Raw genomic sequence first — 19,218 nt, 5'->3', positions numbered from 1 at the left:
TTGTTCACTGTGAGCAGGCAACAAACTAACAGCTCTCTAGTAAATATATTACTAATATCTGTCAGTCACATCGGAGCACAAACACACACCTACCACTACCTACAACTGCTACCATTCAGCAAGTTAGACTGTTACCGCAGTGCCATTAAACTTTATGATTTATTCTCTGTAAGCTGGAAGCAAACTAACAGCTCTCCAGTTCATATATTAATAGTACTTCCAAGTCATAGTGATGCTCCATGGTTGCAAAATGTGACTGAATAGTCATGGTCAGGAGCTCTGCAAAAGCTCTGTTTTTTGTGTGTGTCTGTAAGAGGTAGAGAGCAGTAGGAGAGAGAGGGAGAACCAAAATGCTGGTGGCTTATAAAAACGACACGACAATTTATACTTGATATTCGGGATAAAGTCATTTTATACGTTGCATGTGAAACAGGTCGCAATACCGCGAGTGCATTTGATACATCACCCTAATCGGATGGTCCTCAATCTGGGCCAATCAAACTGAAAATTGTCCGATACGTGTCACTAGCTGATCAGTGTCTCTGTGGTTAACCGATTAAATGTCAACCGTTGACATCCCTAGTACTCATGCTATTTGCTTCACGTTGTGTGTACTAATGTGTCTTATGTCTTATGTGTGTAAGTGACATTAGTGTGTATGTACACTGTGTTTTTGTGTGTATCGTGTGCTTGCACATCTATCTGTGTGTCTGTAGCCATTTCCTGTCAGCAGTTCTGTCTCTGCAGCGGGTGTTGCTGGACCTAATGACTTTATTTTTACTCGGGGAGGATTAGACAGGAAAATGTTACCATATTTCTCAGATCTCACCCCGAGGCTGCCCGGCACTTCTGCTCCTCAGACCTCCCACCAACAGAGCGCTTTAGATAAGATGACTCACATGTCGAGGAAACAAAAGCTCTGCTGGATGGATGTGGCAGCACAGGACTGCTTAGGATCAACTTCAGAGTTGAGATGAGTGTGTGTGGTGAGGAATTACACATAAAGCCGTGTAGGTTGTCAGACTTCAGCCTTGATTGTATGCTGATGCTCTCAGTGGGAGTTTCCCCAGAAGAGGTTCTCCCCAAAATCTGAGGAAAAACTGACTTAACAGATGACACAGTCCAGCTTTTCTTCTGTTATTAATCATTTTGTAGTCATTGTGTTGATGGTCAAATTGACTGAGTATTGAATGGGATAATTCCATATGATGCACTTCCCAGTTGGTATTTTTGGAAAACACTGGCAGGTGTTTTTGCCGTCCACATTAGTCATAGCTCATTAATACTTTGCCTTAATTGAGGGAGACTTCCAGTCATTTTCTCAACCACTATCTGAAAGAGTTTATGGCATGCTACAGGTGTCTCTTTTTTTTAGACGAGATCAAATAACAGCAGTGGCCTCCTTCCACTGGTTTCCTATATATTGTAGGGTTGATTTTAAGATTTGATTGCTGGTATTCAAGGTTTAAAACAGTTTGGCCCTGCCTTTTCTAGAAGATACACTGTATCTAAATTGATTTAATCTTTTGTTGTGTCTCATCCTTGTTGTGCAGCAATTTGCTGTATGAATTTTATTCTCTCTCATGTCCTTGTTGGCGCTTGCTTCAGTATTTGTCTGTTTTGTATTTTATGACTGCAAAGCACTTTGGTCGACTGCTGTTGTTTTAAATGTGCTCTACAAATAAAGTTCGACTTGACAACATTTTGTGCACTTTATATAAAAGAAAATCTGTGACTGTGGGACATGTTAACACATGCTAAGGATTAGGACAAGCATCCAGAGAGCTAATGTAAGTCCAAACACTGTCCTCACAAGTAATTCTTTTTGTGTTTTTCAGTGAAGGTTCAGAAGTCAGACCACCCCCACTCCTGGGACCCCTGTGTGAACTACTGTCACCCTTCAAACTCCACCCTCCTCAACACAAGCGCCACCCTCAACAAATCGTGGACCGCCTCAAATAATAACACCATCAACAGCCTCGACTACTGCAAGTGTAAGAACACAAACACAGTGACAATTCAAACTTCTGATTGTTTTTTTCGTTCCTTCTTTTTCTTCTCCTTTATTTGTTCATTGATTCATTCAGTTACTCATTACTTTTATTTGGCTCTGTGTACTGTCAAACTTGACTGAAAAATGTATAGTAATGAAGATGGATTGACAACATGCTGTTAAGTGCTTGCATTTTATTGGTACCTGGTGAGGCAGGACAAATGTGGCTTCTCATCTAAGGACAAAGAATTACCTCATGAGAAATGTTTGAATATATCCACCTTGCCAGCTTATTTAAAACATTGTATAGTGGTAGAAACACATCTCTGATATCTGCTAATCAAAACTGTGTTATCTGCTCTACATCAGTGATACTCACAAAAATCCGAGAAACGTCCTAAAGTCAGTGAAACGTCGTAAATCCAAGAATTGTCCTAAAATCAGAAAAACATTCTAAAATCCGAGGAATGTCCTAAAATCCTAGAAACATCCAAAAATCCAAGAAACATCCCAAATTCCAAGAAACATCCTTAAAATCAACTGTCCTAGAAATGTCATGAAATCCGAGAAATGTCCTAAAATATGAGAAACGTCCTATTTTCCTAAAAATGTCTGAACATCCTAGAAATGCCTAAAATTCTAGAAACGTCTTAAAAATGTTTTTTGTACAGTCTTCTTTGTATTTCTGCCTTTATTGCTTTTATTTCCCCTTTTATTTAATCTTTCCCACTCGCGCAAACTGATTTCTTCTTAGTTTTGATTAATTCTTCCATCTGCTCTGTCCCTGTATTGGAGTAATGAAACAATGGACACCATCTCTCTGTCTCTCCCTCTCTCTCTGTCTTTCTCTCTGTTTTTGCAGCTCTGGTATCTGCCAGTTTCTCTCCTGGTTCGACGACTACATCGGGCCCCAGCAGCCAGAGCTCGAGCACCTTGCCCAGGCCTACAGTTCCCATGAGTCCTCGTAACTCACTGCTCAAACGACGGCAGAGAAAGAAAGAGCACAAAAGCTCCTGTAGGGTCCTTTTCTCTGTCTGCCTGTATTGATGCATCATTTTCCTGAAGGGAAATAATTAATCATAAAATCAATCTTGCTTGTGTGTGTCTGTGTTTGTTTAGTGTCCCTGGCGTCCAGTTCGGTGGGTCCAGGAGGTCAGGTAGTTCATGTAGAGACCAGTGAGGTCGTCCTAACAGGCGACCCACTCAACGGCTTCGGTGTCCAGCTGCAGGGAGGAATATTCGCCACCGAAACGCTCTCTGCACCCCCTCTTATCCGGTTCATAGAGCCCGACAGCTCTGCAGAGAGGTGAGAACACACACACTCAGGCATCAACATGTGTCCACTCTGTGATGTACCGTAATAGTTCTGATAATAATCTTTATTTTTAAAGCTCTTTCCAAAAACAGAATTACAAAGTGTTTCACGAGCAGCATAATAACACATGCAAGTCATAAAGTCATAATATTGATTTTAAGGTTCTTGTCCCTACATTCAAAGCCCTTAATGGGTTAGGACCAAGTTACATTGCTCACTCTTCTGTTCCTTACTCGCCTTCACGAACACTGCGATCATCTGCAGCTGGTTTATTGGAGGTTCCAAAAAACAGCCAACAGAAAATTGGGCATGCAGTGTTTGTCAGTTATGCCTCAAAACTGGATCACACCTCCTATAGATATAAGAGAAGCCACTCTGCTAAATATTTTACAAAGAAAACAAAAGAAAAATCTTATCTCTTCACTTCAGCATTTAACTAGCGCTGACTTAACTGCTTTGCATTTTGCTTCACACTTGTTTTTCCTTTTTTTATTTAGCTATTTTTAGCTTTATTTTTTGTTAATAATATCTCAGTAGGTTTTATTTTTTATGTTATGCATTCTGTGCATTCAGTTTTTCTCCACTGATTTTTATCTCACTTTTACTACTATTATCAAGTGGGTTTTATCCACGTGTAGATGTATTCTATGTATTCTATTCTGATCTTATTTTATTTTTACATTCAGGTTTTTTAATCTATTCTGTGTCTTTTCATGTGAAGCACTTGGTACATGTCATTTCTTTGTTGAAAGGTGCTATACAAATGGAGTGTATGGTTATTATAAAGTTAGCAGGTTTTCAAAGATAACTGTTTAAGGAATAACAATTCAGTGTATAAAAACTGAGGAAATATAAGACTGTCCCAACAAAATGAGAACTAAAAAAAAACAGAAAAGGCTCTCTAACAAAGTGTTTTAAGTAGAGACTTAAAAGAGATCAGTGACTCGGCTGACCTGATTTCTTTGGGCAGATTGTTTCAGAGCCTCGGGGCCAGGACTGCAAACGTCCTGTCCCCTTTTAGTTTTCAGCCTGGACTCTAGAAAAGACAAAAGACCTCCGCCTGAGGATCTCAGTGTTTGTACCAGTGCATATGCGAATTTCTTAAAATTTGACACTAACATTTACCTTGACTCAACATTGATCTTATTAGAATTTGGTATTAAAGGGTCAAGGTCACTGTGACCTTGCATCTGTCTCATTGATGTGGAAGCAATATCGGAAGATGGCCTTGAGGGAGTTTCTTCAGATTTGGCTCAAACGTTCACTCAACAATGAACTGATTAGAATACAGAGGTCGAAGGTCAAGGTGACCTCATAAAACATGTTTTTGGCCATAACTCAAGAACTAATACACTCAGATTTCACACAAATGTTTCATAGGATGTAATAATGGAGTTGTGACGTCAAAAGGTCAACAGTAATCTTGAAACTGTGCTGATTGTATAGATCTTCTGTGTGTGAAGCATCCATGTTTTCACACACATGGATGTAAACTGTAAGTGCAGCTTGACTGGTGCGCAGAGGCATAAAACCTGTCGGCGATAATTAAAATTTACCACTGAATGTCGCACAGTGTATGATGTGGTGCTACAGTGTAGTAACATATGTTATTTGGAAGGGTTGTAACAGTATGTTTGGATTCGTGCGATGAAGAGCGCTGTTGTAGTTCAGCTGAACTACAGTAACTGTGAGTGTGTGATTGAGTGAATATGATTGAGCTTAGCCTGCCTGTGTGTGTGTAAGTGTTTACGTGTGTGTGGGTGTATGAGACTGATGTTGGCGGTGTAATAACAGCTCTGCTTGGCTCTGTGTGTTGTGTGAGTGTATGAACATTTTAAAGCCTTTTCTGTGTGCACAAGTGTAGGTGGGGTTTTCCAAACATTGACGTGCAAGTGTGTTTGTGTCTTTAGTAGAATTTTAATTCATGAATAGGTGTTAAGAACTTCATTTAATTCTTTCTGTGTGAATTCCTAATTGTGTCTGCATTGTGTGTGCAGTGTGTGTTTACTGATTGATGCTCCCGTTGTATTAACAGCTTCTCTAAGTGCTGGGTGTGTTTCTGCACCCCGAGGCCACACTCCCTTCTCCATTAGTGCCCACACTAACAACACTAATTAGCTAGCCTCCCCTCGCCCACGTTGCTGAATCGATAAATACCCTCCTCTCAACTTGACAGGATGAATCCAAATAAACCCCCTCACACCACCCTGAATTACACTTAACCACAATTTAAAGTCTTTAAAACTATAAATCTTGTGCAATGGTGACTAACAGGGACATCTACCTTAAAGATTTTGTAATTATCATGCATCAGTGCTGCTCGAAGTTTTTCTATAAATGTTATGCAGTATTTCACTTTTAAATACATTTTAAATTAAGTTCAAAGAACAACATAATCTTACTCATTAACAATGTTAAATTAATAACCCATGACATTAATTTAAACTTTTCTCTGTTATACATTTCTTAAAGCTTTAACATTTGCTGTTTTTTTCACACACATTTTTCAGGGAGCGCTGATGCACAAACACTTTACTGAAAATGCATATTTCAGAATTAAGATAGGAGGTCACATGCTAATAGGTTTGAAGGAGGGTTTCAAAACATAAAACAAAGTCACTTTTGGACAGAAGGGCAAGAAATGGTTCTGTATATGTATAGTTAACACTATTAAGCAGTAGTTTGAATATGGATTGTTAAATGTTAAATGCTGTAAAATACAAGTAGATATTAACAATTGGTTGTAAATCATGCTTAAACAAGCCTAGTACTGCACAGCTAAAGTGCCAGATTTTTTAAGGGAGTTTGGTGACAGAGCAGGAACTGCTACTGACACAAACTAGGGGTCGACCAATAATGGTTGTTCAGGGCCAATACCAATACCATTATTAGTAGTTAATGAGACACATAACAGATATTTGGAACCAATATGCATTTACAATAAAATTCAAAATCTTTCTGTCAAAATTTAAAATTTCGAATATAACAAACTCCAACACAAAACTTTGTTTAAAAGCCTTTAGCCATGCCTTATTAACTGAAACTTTCAACTTCATATACAGCAAATTCCCAGCAACTTTTTGAAAAATTAAGTCAAGTAAAAATTGAAATAAAAAATGAATTAATAAAAATAGGTCCCCTAAGGTTTTAGAAACTAAAAGTTCCTCCCATGCTGACACTTTCTTTGCATGTATTGCACGTATATAGATATTTGTACCTGACAGAATTACCTTTCCCCTATTTATGCAGGTAATAGTCGATTCTGATAGATATTTGTTCATGTCAGAATGACTTACACCCTATATAAAGGTAGTAATCCATTCTGATAGATATTTGTACCTAAAAAAATGACCAACTCCACATTTAACTGCTTTTTTACAGGTAATAGTCCATTCTGATAGATATTTGTGCCTGACAGGAGGGCGTGCTGCATGCTTAACTACATTTCACCCACCCCCCTATTTATTCAGGTGGTGCGTCACGCTTAAGTGTCACATGATCCACCTTACCCTCCACCACTTGATGACAAGATCAGCTCATATACATTTTTACATCTTTTTCAGAGATGTTGATATGATATGATTTAGACATACAAATGTAATGTCTTTGTGATCTGCAAAAAAAGTGTAGTGCCAGCATTTCCTCGTGGCAACATGCCTGCAAATTTAAACACCTTTCCAAAAAAGGATGAGTGAAAAGCAAAAAGAAATTGAAAAAAGAGAGAAATTGGGAGAATTCCTTTTAACTGTTTGAAAAAGAAAAAAAAATGGACACATGAGACAGAGACAGGAGTTAATAGAACAGAAAATGGGAAAACAGCGCAGCGAGATAGGGACGACAGTCTTGGCTGGCCATTTAATACTCACTAGATCATAATGAAAATGTCTGACTGTGTATTCATACAGGTCACCCACTGGTGGCTAAATGGAGGATATATCAACCGTGTGTGTGTGTGTGTGTGTGTGTGTGTGTGTGTGTGTGTGTGTGTGTGTGTGTGTGTGTGTGTGTGTGTGTGTGTGTGTGTGTGTGTGTGTGTGTGTGTGTGTGTGTCACATTCACACAAGTGAGAATCATAAGTGCCCCTGTAAAACCAAAGGGCAGTCACTGCATGAAAGCGAGTCCTGGTAAAAGTGAGACAAATCACTTGATCTTCATTATCTGCTGTCAGACGTCTCCTCGGGGCAGAAAGGGATAACTACTGTGATCATGTTGGAGCATATAATAATAGGGCTCTTACTTTAGTTCAATGCACCACAGTCGTGACTTTTGACCCGTAAGTCATATTAAAAGAGTTCACAGCCGGTAGAATTACATTGTCCACTTTTTCCCGTTAATTCATTTTAGCACTTAAGGTTCTCTCCATAGCTGTGCTCACGGGGGGGCAGAGAAAAGAGCGGAGCGTAGCAGAGGTTTACGTCACTGTCTGACTGATGATCCACCATGTTATCAGTCCAGTCACTAGAGGAGCATTTTTCTTTAAAGATATTTTTTGGGCGTTTTTGCCTTTAATTGATAGGACAGCACAAGTGGGAAGGGGGGAGAGGGGGGGGTGACATGTAGCAAAGGGCCGAGGCTGGAATCGAACCTGCGGTGACTGCAGCGAGGACGCAGCCTTTATACGTGGGGTGCCCGCTCTATCCACTGAGCCACCATGCACCCCTAGAGGAACATTTTTGCTTTGAATGATCATTTGTGGGCGGCACGGTGGCGTTGTGCTTAGCACTGTTGCCTCACGGCAAGAGGTTCGCACTTGGGTTGGAACGGGGTTCGGTCTGTGGGCGGGGGCCCTTCTGTGCGCACTTTGCATGTTCTCCCCGTGTCTGTGTGGGGTTTCTCCGGGGTCTCCGGCTTCCCTCATTCCAAAAACATGCAGGTCAGGTTGATTGGGGACTCTAAAATTGCCCGTAGGTGTGACTGTGAGCGTAGAAGGTATCTGTCTATATCTGTCGGCCCTGCGATAGTCTGGACCTGTCCAGGGTGTCCCCCGCCTTCCAAAACTGAATGATGAATGATCATTTGTCTAAAGTGACATATGTGCAGACTTTGTAGTCGGGTGGTGAAGGGGATGGTGGATGGTGTGACAGCTAATTAGGATGCCTGTGAAACTGCAGGCCGACGCTCAAGACTTACAAACAAAGCCGGTTTTGGAGGCATTATGTTATTTTATTGGTTTGTCTGTTTGTCCATCTGTACGTACCTGTGTCCCAGTCTTGTGAGCATGAGATTTCAGCAATACCTTGAGGGAATTTCTTCAAATTTGACACAAACATCCACTTGGATTCAAGAATGAAATAATTAGATTGGATCAGGTTTACTCTGACCTCATTTGTCTAATTCTTGTGAAAGCGATATCACAAGAACACCTTAAGTGATTAAAAAATTCTAAATATTTTCTTTTCGAATTAGGCACAAACGTTCAGTTGGACTCAATGAACTAATTCAAACATGGTGGTTCAAAGATAAAAATCACTTTGACCTTTTGTCCATCTCATACTCATGAATGCAATATTGGCAGTTGAGGAAAAGGACTTTCCTCAAATTTGGCACAAGCATCTTGGACTCAACAATGAACTGATTAGATTTTGGTGGTCAAAGATTGCTATGACCTCACAGAACATGCCTAATAGGATAAAATTTCTGATATTTTTTATCCAAAGGGTCAAAGATCAACTTCAATGTGACATCATAATGTCATTAAACAGCACATTTCTGTTCAATACATTTGGCCAGATACTGAATGGTTTCACTAATCTTGGGCGTCTACATGAAACTGTGGTGATTGTATAGATCTTCAGTGCTGCCAGAAAGAAGACGTTTGTGCATCCATGTTTTCACAGACATGAAGATGTAAACTTTATGTCTAACCTCACTGGTGTGCTGAGGCATTCAACCACATGGCAGCGATGATAGTTTAGCAGCTTTTACTGTGTTTCCAGCAGCTTTTTAGTCAACAAATGTGGTTTGTGACACATTAAGTGGTTGTTTTCTTGCTGTGTTTCCTGACAGGATCATACTACCAACTCTTTAAGCCAAATCTTTTCCTAGCCATAACCAAGTATAATGTGTCAGTGTATCAGCTAGATAATAATATACAATTGTAACATATTTCTGGTTTGCAAAAATGTACAATGCCAACATTTATTCTGGTGATTGGGCTGATTATCTTCCTGTCTGGATTGTGGTTTTGTGATTTTGAGGCGGTGTGCAGTTCTCACACAGAGATAATAATACGATTTTCTTTTTCAGTTCATTAGAAGGCAAGATCAAAGTTTAAATTGTTTGGTTCAGCACCTCTTCACTCTTTATGTTGGAAAGTGATGGCTCATGTGAAGGCAGCTAAATACGAAAGCTGATGATGTTTAGAGAGTCTAAGCCACTGCTGTAGTGCTGCTCGCAAATACACACGTGGACAAAATTGTTGGTACCCTTTGGTTAATGAAAGAAAAACTCACAATGGTCACAGAAATAACTTGAATCTGACAAAAGTAATAATAAATAAAAATTCTATGAATTTTAACCAATCAAAGTCAGACATTGCTTTTCAACCATGCTTCAACAGAATTATTTAAAAAAATAAACTCGTGAAACAGGCCTGGACAAAAATGATGGTACCCCTAGAAAAGACTGAAAATAATGTGACCAAAGGGACATGTTAATCCAAGGTGTGTCCACTAATTAGCATCACAGGTGTCTACAATCTTGTAATCAGTCAGTGGGCCTATATATAGGGCTACAGGTAGTCACTGTGCTGTTTGGTGACATGGTGTGTACCACACTCAACATGGACCAGAGGAAGCAAAGGAAAGAGTTGTCTCAGGAGATTAGAAAGAAAATTATAGACAAGCATGTTAAAGGTAAAGGCTATAAGACCATCTCCAAGCAGCTTGATGTTCCTGTGACTACAGTTGCACATATTATTCAGAAATTTAAGATCCATGGGACTGTAGCCAACCTCCCTGGACGTGGCCGCAGGAGGAAAATTGATGACAAATCAAAGAGACGGATAATAAGAATGGTAACAAAAGAGCCCAGAAAAACTTCTAAGGAGATTAAAGGTGAACTTCAAGCTCAAGGAACATCAGTGTCAGATCGCACCATCCGTCGTTGTTTGAGCCAAAGTGGACTTAATGGGAGACGACCAAGGAGGACACCATTGTTGAAAACAAATCATAAAAAAGCCAGACTGGAATTTGCCAAACTACATGTTGACAAGCCACAAAGCTTCTGGGAGAATGTCCTATGGACAGATGAGACAAAAATGGAACTTTTTGCCAAGGCACATCAGCTCTATGTTCACAGACGGAAAAATGAAGCATATCAAGAAAAGAACACTGTCCCTACTGTGAAACATGGAGGAGGCTCTGTTATGTTCTGGGGCTGCTTTGCTGCATCTGGCACAGGGTGTCTTGAATCTGTGCAGGGTACAATGAAATCTCAAGACTATCAAGGGATTCTAGAGAGAAATGTGCTGGCCAGTGTCAGAAAGCTCGGTCTCAGTCGCAGGTCATGGGTCTTGCAACAGGACAATGACCCAAAACACACAGCTAAAAACACCCAAGAATGGCTAAGAGGAAAACATTGGACTATTCTAAAGTGGCCTTCTATGAGCCCTCACCTAAATCCTATTGAGCATCTTTGGAAAGAGCTGAAACATGCCGTCTGGAAAAGGCACCCTTCAAACCTGAGACAACTGGAGCAGTTTGCTCATGAGGAGTGGACCAAAATACCTGCTGAGAGGTGCAGAAGTCTCATTGACAGTTACAGGAATCGTTTGATTGCAGTGATTGCCTCAAAAGGTTGTGCAACAAAATATTAAGTTAAGGGTACCATCATTTTTGTCCAGGCCTGTTTCATGATTTTATTTTTTTAAACAATTCTGTTGAAGCATGGTTGAAAAGCAATGTCTGACTTTAATTGGTTAAATTCCATAGAATTTTTATTTATTATAACTTTTGTCAGATTGAAGTTATTTCTGTGACCATTGTGAGTTTTTCTTTCATTAACCGAAGGGTACCAACAATTTTGTCCACGTGTGTATAAACTAAACCAAGTCAATAACAAGTGTTGTGTGCGTTTGTGCAAGCACATCTCATTGGTACATCACTTCGGACAAAAGCATCTGCCAAACGAATAATTGAATAACAGAGATGGCCATTTAAAAAACAGCATTATCAGGAAAACAATTAAAACAGAAGGAAAGAAACGAGTGCATTTAAAATTGTATTGTTGTTTTGGATATCATTTGTTTGTATTTAGTTTGATCTAATTTTCGACGCTGTAAGCAGAATGTCGTTGGTGTATTGTCTTTCTGCTGCAGAAGTTAATTTAAATTGTTAATTGTTGTTTAGCACAATTTCAAGCTGCTAAATAGCATTAGTTGCAGTGTGACTCAGCTTTTTCTGTCTCTCTTAGTAGTTAGTGCTTTCATTGCAGTTTTACATTTGTGGGCTTCATTAAATACTCATGAAAAGTCAAGCCTTGGGTTTAGTGCGTTATGCTATCTAGCTTTAAAGATTCAGTGTTAAAGATTTAGGGGGATTTAGAGGCATATAGGTGAGGATTGCACTTTGCAATCAGCTGAAACTTCTCCTGGTTAGAATTCCTTTAGCGTTCATTGTTCAGGAGGTTTTTACCTGAAGCTGAATTATCTACAGAGATCTGTTCCTCTCCGAAACAAACCGTTAAAAACACAGAATAAAGCAGGTTCACATAAAAGGGAGGGTTTGCCATTTTATACTTAATTTGTAAAATAAAAAAATAATGATTGTAAGGATTTTATACACTGTAAATGTGTTCAGTCGATCTGTTGTTACAGTTTTATAACTCTGCCTTGTAAGGTGACCTTAAGTGTTTTGAAAGGTGCTTTTGATAAATAATAGGCTAATGCATTGCAGATTTATTAATTTATCTTACCTTTAAAGAAGCATACTCTCAGTATCAGATTGGAGCTCGGTATCTGCAGATGATGAAAATTAAATGACGTGTTAGGGATTGGGGAAAAAAAAAAAACATTATCAGGACATCCCTATCTGCCAATATTTTTTTCTAAATCCAACATACAGGACCTTTACACAGACAAGCTCATCGCTGGGTTTGTCCCCAGCAGTGGCTCATATAACTGAAGTGACTTGAAATGTAGTCAAGTTTCCAAAGAACGCATGAGGGGCTTCACTTCCAAAATTGTTTGAATGCACAGGCCAATATCTCAAAAGAGAAAATCACTCCTTTGTAATATACGTCTATTTTGCCAAGGAATTTACAAAATTAATGACTTTAAGAGTCATCACTATTGTGCTTTAGTTTCATTGCAGAACTGATTAATATAGTTAGGAGCCAGCTTCGGGGGTGTCTCAAAGGTGGATGTTTTGGGAACTGGAATCTTTAAAATCCAAACAGCAGTATTGAAAGCTACAGTAGCTAAAAAAATAATTTGGTATGTAACACAGCAGGAGGTCTGAGGCTCCTTCTGGTTTCATCTGTCTATGTAAAATGGATTAAAGGAAGAAAGATCCCAGGCAGGGGGCTACTGACGATTAGTACACCTACGAGCCTGAGTTTCTTTCCCTTTAGGGAGCTATTTAACCCCGGGGGGTAATCATATCTAAATAGGCTCAGAAAATAGCTACAAAAACAGGGTTTATTTCAGGATGTTTTTGAAAACCTTTATCTCCCTCTGCTTTCAGGAAACTTAATGGGTCATTCAGACTGAAATAACTGCAGAAACCAACCCCATCTGCAGAATAAATGTTTGCACTGTACATTTCTGCAAACCCACAGATATGTTATATTTGTATGTCATCGTGCAGTTGATATGTTGAAATATCAAACTTAAGGTTAACGCCCAAAAGTCAGAAAAAGATGATTTGGCTTAACGTGCATGTGTTTTTTGGCACAATCCTGGCAGAAAATGCAGCGATTTCTAGTAATGACAAGCAATATTTATGTGCATTCTTTATTTATACAAGCACTCCCAACAGTCAGGAGCAGGTGTTGGTTTTGTTAGTACCCACAGAAAGATCGGAGCTACTAACATGATGAATGCCGAAACGCACGTAAATTTCACAGTTTACAAATAAATTTATTTTGCTCACGTTTCATGAAACTCAAAAACTGCAAGATAAAGGTGCTGTTTACATGGTGTGTCATTACAAAGTTAAACTGCCAACTACTGACATGCCTGACATGCATACTAAAGCCTTTCAGTTGTTTTTGCTTATCTCTCTGACATCACCATGGTTACTCCTGTTGTAGGTGTGGCCTGCTGCAGGTAGGAGACCGTCTTCTGTCAATCAATGGAATCCCCACAGAAGACGGAACACTCGAGGAGGCCAATCAGCTTCTCCGAGACGCGGCGCTGACCAATAAGGTCACACTGGAGATAGAATTCGATGTAGCAGGTTTGTGCAGTTAACGAAACATTTTCCACATCCTCAGATTTTATTTTTTTCTGATATCGTTACTTCCACATATATGATTTCTGCTATAATTTGGTGTCTTACTATTCTGTATTATGACAGTGTGGCTTTATGACACCTCTTGTTGAAACAACATCAACGGGGTTTAAGGGTTTAAATCATTGATTGCGGGCCACATCTGCCCCCACCCCAACCCCCACCCCTGCACCCCCCTCTACAGAAGTCCCAGTTAAGCTCTTTATGTCCTAAAATCTGAGAAATGTCTTAAAATCCGAGAAATGTGCTAAAATCCTGGAATAATGTCTGAAAAAATCTGAGAAATGTCCTAAAATCCTAGATGCCTCCTCAAATCAGAGAAATGTCCTCAAATCTAAAAAAATGTCCTAAAATCCCAGAAAAATACAAAATTCAGAGAAATGTCCTAAAATCCTAGAAACCTCCTAAAATCCGAGAAATGTCTCTAAATCAGAGAAACCTCTTAAAGTTGTAGAAATGTCCTTAAATCCTCGAAACATCCTATATTCAGAGAAAGGTCCTAAAATCTGAGAAATGTCCAACAACCAGAGAAATGTCCTAAAATCCTAGAAATTTCCTAAAATTCTTGAAACATGTATGAAGCAGCTGCGACTGGCCTCCAGTTGGAAAATGGACACACAAACACATTTACACAGACGGCATGAACTGGTCAGACTCAGCTGCTGAGAGCTTTTGTCTCAGTGCCTGCGGGAGTGTAATTACAGCTCCTCTCTGCAGGGCATGCTTTTAACCCCATGAAGATCCAACTACCACACTGACAAAAACTGCAAGTTCAAAGCTGTGTGTTAACATAGTACCGTCCTTAGCTCTGATGTGAAAAACAAGTCACACAGTTGCATTTTGAAAGAAGTTTTTGAACTCACAGATAAATGTATAATCAATCCAGGTTTTTAAAAGACCACATTTCCAGTGTTTTTTTGTTTGTTTTGAAGTGAATCTGCTGATTGCAAACAATTATTTTTAATGAGTGCCATCTTTACAAAAGAACAGTCTACTGCTTTTCAGGACTTTTACTTTCTAACTTTTGGAAAATATTGAAAACTTGATCTTCTTTTTTTGTTAAAGTTACATTAAAGGAGCTCTTTGCAGTTTTTTAGTAAACACAAAAAGACCATGTTAACATGTTACTCATGGAAAAATAATGCATGTATCCTTGAGCTCTACGAAACGCATCTCGTTCCTCACAAAACATTTGCAAAGTCGACTGTTTCGACAACTTTAAACATAATGCTTCCAGCAGTGGCTAATTCTGGTGCAGAGGCAAAACAAAAAAAAGCAAAACACAAAAATAAATTCATGTTTAAGAGTGTTTAGAGAAATTTCCATGACTTAAAATTTTCTTTGTCTTGGTGTAAAAATAGTTTAATTTAAATGAGTGTTGTATTGTTTTCTAACCTGCACAGCTATTATGAGAAATTGTGAAACTCTGTTAATTTCTAGTGCATATGTCTTATTCTATAGAGCCATGTCCATGCTGTTTTCACTGGATCTTTTTACTTTAGGGTTTTCCTGCTTGAGAAGCCTCGTTTGAGTCAAGCTCTCTCACCGCCGTTTTTCTCCGAATGGCTCCCTGTTTAGACCTGACAGTTTTGTCTATTCCACCAATTTACGCAAAAAAAGATTTGCGTCAGTGCAACAGAAAAAAACTCAGTAAAGAAGAACAATACTAGCAAGTAAATGGACTTTAACCATGTAGGATTCAAAATATTTTGAGTCAACTTTGCAAGTGTTTTGTGAGGAAGGAGATGCATTCAGCACATTTCGTAGAGCTCAAGGATACATGCGTTATTTTTCCATGAGTAACATCAGAATTAGCCGCTGCTGGAGGCATTATGTTCAAGGTTGTCTGTCTGTCCATCTTTTTGTGCCATTCTTGTGAATGCAATTACACTACTTTTATTTCAATAGTAATGTTTACAGTATATTTATTGCAGCATTATTTATTGCTTTTTTATTTTTATTTATTTATTTTTATTTCTTGTCTTTTAGGTCATTGTCGTTATGTAAGGTTTTTTACCGTACTGCTCTGTGCACCTTACGAATTGCCCCTCTGGGACGAAAAGTGTTTTTGATTTGAATTGAATATCTCAAGACCGTCTTAAGGGATTTTATACAAATATCATATATCGAAGATGAAGTGATTATGATTACGTTTGGGTGGTCAAAGGTCATTGATCTCGTCAGTCTCATTCTTGTAAGTAAAGTGTGAAGAGCACCTTGAGAGAATTTCCTCAGATTTGGCACAAATGAACTGAACAGATTTTAGTTGTCAAAGGTCAAGGTCACTGTGACCTTGACCTTTGACCACCTCAGGGTAGAATTCCTACACTAATTCTGACAACATTTCACACAAATGTCTGATGGGATAAAATGATGAAGTGATGACATTTTATAGTCAAAAGATCATCTTCACTGTGACATCATAATGTTTTTTGGCCATTATTTAATGTCGTAACTCAGGAACAGTACGGACATTTGGTCAGATATTACATTTTTGACACTAATTATGGGTGTCCACCCTGAAACTGTGCTGATTGTATGAATGTTCTGAGCTGCCGGGTTGAAAACATGCATGAAGCGTCCACATTTTTTAAGCTTCTTTGCAGCAACATCCATATTTACAAAGTATCCGGCTGTCATGGCTACATGAGTGTGGACAGACACAGTTTGAAAATGTAGCTGCTACCTGACTGGTTTTGCAGAGGCACACAACCGCCAGTCAGTTATTCTGCTTTTGCTTTTTAATGTAGATTTATCCATTGCATTAACTGAAGTAAACACTGAACTTCTCTGTAGGAGTCTGTACAGTATACGAGTACAGACTCCTTTTATGTTTCCTCTCTATAGTTTGTTGTGCTCATATTATTGAAATCAACATGTTTTCGTTTATGATCACTGGTTCAGAGACTTCAGAGTTTTATTTGACTTGATTTGAGCTGTGTAGCTCTCTGTAGTTATAGATCATGTTTTTCCACTGTTTTGCCTTTCATAATGTTGCATCATTTGAGTTAACAAAGCCAGCAAGTAATTATAAAATTAGCATTTGTCTTATAAACAGAGAGAAATTAAAATGATTTCTTACACTTCCATAAACTACAAAAAAGTCGACGTGGCATATTCCCACACGTACTATTTAAGACTTTAACTGTTGAAGAAGTTAGACAGCTCTGAGCAGAATTTACTTATGATCCACTTTTTTGTAGCTGTCAGACAAAACATTGTTCATGAAATTAAATCATGTTGATACATAAGGAAATCTGCCTGATGCTCAGCAGATGTGATCGTCGTGTTTGCAGTGTCAGTGGGTGATTAGAGCTTCTTGGTGACGATCCTGAAGCGAGGAGCTGATCCAAAGAGCTTGTTAAAAAGTCTTAAGTGGTTGCTCAGCTCACGACTCGCTCTCGTCGTGTTGATGCCTGGGTGTCGAGTTGTTTTACTGCTGGAATTAGTATTATGACTCACGCAGGCAAACAGTGAGGATTTGAAGTCGCTGTTTGCCCCGGAGAAGAGCTATTCAGAGGAGATAAGTATGAGAGCTAAAAGCCTTGTAATTACAAATGTTAAGTGGGATGAAAAGACTTATTTGTTGCTTCTTTTTTTAAAAAAAATAATGATGGATTTTCTGCATTTGTCCCACAGAGTCCGTGGTGCCTAGTAGTGGTACTTTCCATGTCAAACTGCCGAAGAAAAGAGGAGTGGAGCTGGGGCTCACCATCAGTGGTAGGAACACACACCAAACGCTGTTCATGTGATCTATTTTTTGTTTGAACTGCCAGCAGGATGTTTGAATGTTAAAAGCCCACCCTGCGCTTTTTTAAACGCACACGAGCATACACATATATTTCTCATGGTAACTGCAGCCTGCAGGAATGCTCAGCTATAAACATTAACACTGTTTATAAAATGACAAAGACACCAGGCCACACACTCACAGTCTGCTTTTCTTTCTGATGACACTCATCACAACCCGCTGGCCTTATATGTTAGAGCCCAAACGATGGTGTGGAGACACACTGCACATATGTGATCTTTTACGGAGGCTGTTTTTTGGTCTCAGCCACTTATGCCCAGTAAAGGCAAATCTTAAAGGAATGCTTTCCCCCCAAATTACTATTTTGACATGAATTACTCACCGTGCTATGTTGATTTTTTGAAGAAAACATTGTTTTTCTGGCATGCTTAAGGTTTCAAACAGTGTTCTGCACTGTGGCTGGTGTCTCTCCAAAGGATGGTTATCATTGAGATTTTATTGATACAATATAATACTACTCTTATCAATACTCTTTATCAGTTTGGTGCTTTATCGATAGTCTTTATCACTTTCTTACAATACTAAATCATTGCTATTTGGAAAATACATTAATTAAAAAACAAAATCCAGTACAGGATTACTGAATATTTCAAATATAACTAAATGTTGTTTGTAGAGCAGCAAAAGTCATTTTTACAGCAGCAAAGACACTGTATAAATGATATTCCTGATATCACAATACTGAGTGAAGTTTAGTTTTTATTAGTCACTAGCCATAATTCGTCCTGTCCTCTGTCCTGCTCTCTATGGTGATTTGATTCGATGCGTGCAGGTAATGTTAACGCTGGTAGAGGAAGGACAGGCTGTTTGTCTCAGCCAGCAGCTAAGTATAAGAGAATTTGCCCAATTACAAGATAAATGTCAAACGGAGCTAACACTATATACAGCTTTCATTTTAGCCCATTTGTAACACTTGGCCATTTGCTGAGCTGGCGTTCTGTGCTTGTATAAAGCGTAATCTCAGTGTCAGTGGATGGGAGACTGCAGACAGAGATTTCTACATGTTAATATGTTTGTGCTTGCGAAAAAGTATCAATACAGTGTTGACTTTTTACCTCGCAAAGGTTTAATTGCACTTACAGTGAGGAGCATCATTGCCTTCAGTTGTGTGTGTCCTGGCACAGACTGTGGGCAAGATGCTGCAGCACGATAATAAATTAAACCAAAACCTTAAAGATTACCAATAAAAACAGCCGATTAACATCGGAGCTTATCAATACTACGGCCTTTGATAATTTAGCACTGGTGCTCATTTAATACCATGTTTCGGTACCCATCTCTAGTCAGCTCACGAACTACGTCACTTCACAATCGGTGATACGATGCGTATGAAATGTAAAAGTTAGCGGTTTGGAGAAATGTACAATGCTGCAAAACCTAAATATAAAATGCACTTCAACTACCAAAAGTAAACTATTGAATTCATGAGTAAGCATCACTAATTACCACGCCTTACTTTATAAAAACACACCATAATGCATTATATATTATATATATTATTTGATTATAAAGTATTTTCCATATGGCATAAATGTGTTAAACTATAATACGGTGAAACTGCAGTATATGTGTAACTCTCCAGGTAATTAAAAGCTTCCATTGAAGCCATATGTATCGCTTTACATGATAAAAGATCATCTTAACAATT

The 19,218-nt window shown here is 38.8% G+C and overlaps 1 protein-coding gene across 11 annotated transcripts in view; it reads left to right on the top strand.

The window, feature by feature from the left end:
• grip2b (glutamate receptor interacting protein 2b) overlaps positions 1-19,218 on the top strand; it is a 343,140-nt gene that overhangs the window by 303,719 nt on the left and 20,203 nt on the right. For all 11 annotated transcript variants that reach the window (XM_088070121.1, XM_088070113.1, XM_088070108.1 and 8 more), the window contains exons 10-14: positions 1,839-1,994; positions 2,856-3,008; positions 3,113-3,299; positions 13,560-13,705; positions 17,399-17,479. In XM_088070121.1, the coding sequence (XP_087926247.1) occupies positions 1,839-1,994; positions 2,856-3,008; positions 3,113-3,299; positions 13,560-13,705; positions 17,399-17,479 (723 nt within the window). The remainder of the gene's footprint in view (positions 1-1,838; positions 1,995-2,855; positions 3,009-3,112; positions 3,300-13,559; positions 13,706-17,398; positions 17,480-19,218) is intronic.

This window comes from Plectropomus leopardus, chromosome 2 (genome assembly GCF_026936395.1).
Source record: "Plectropomus leopardus strain MGB_pleo_1.0 chromosome 2, ASM2693639v1, whole genome shotgun sequence".
NCBI lineage: Eukaryota > Metazoa > Chordata > Actinopteri > Perciformes > Serranidae > Plectropomus > Plectropomus leopardus.
This window is presented reverse-complemented; position numbering and strand designations above follow the sequence as displayed.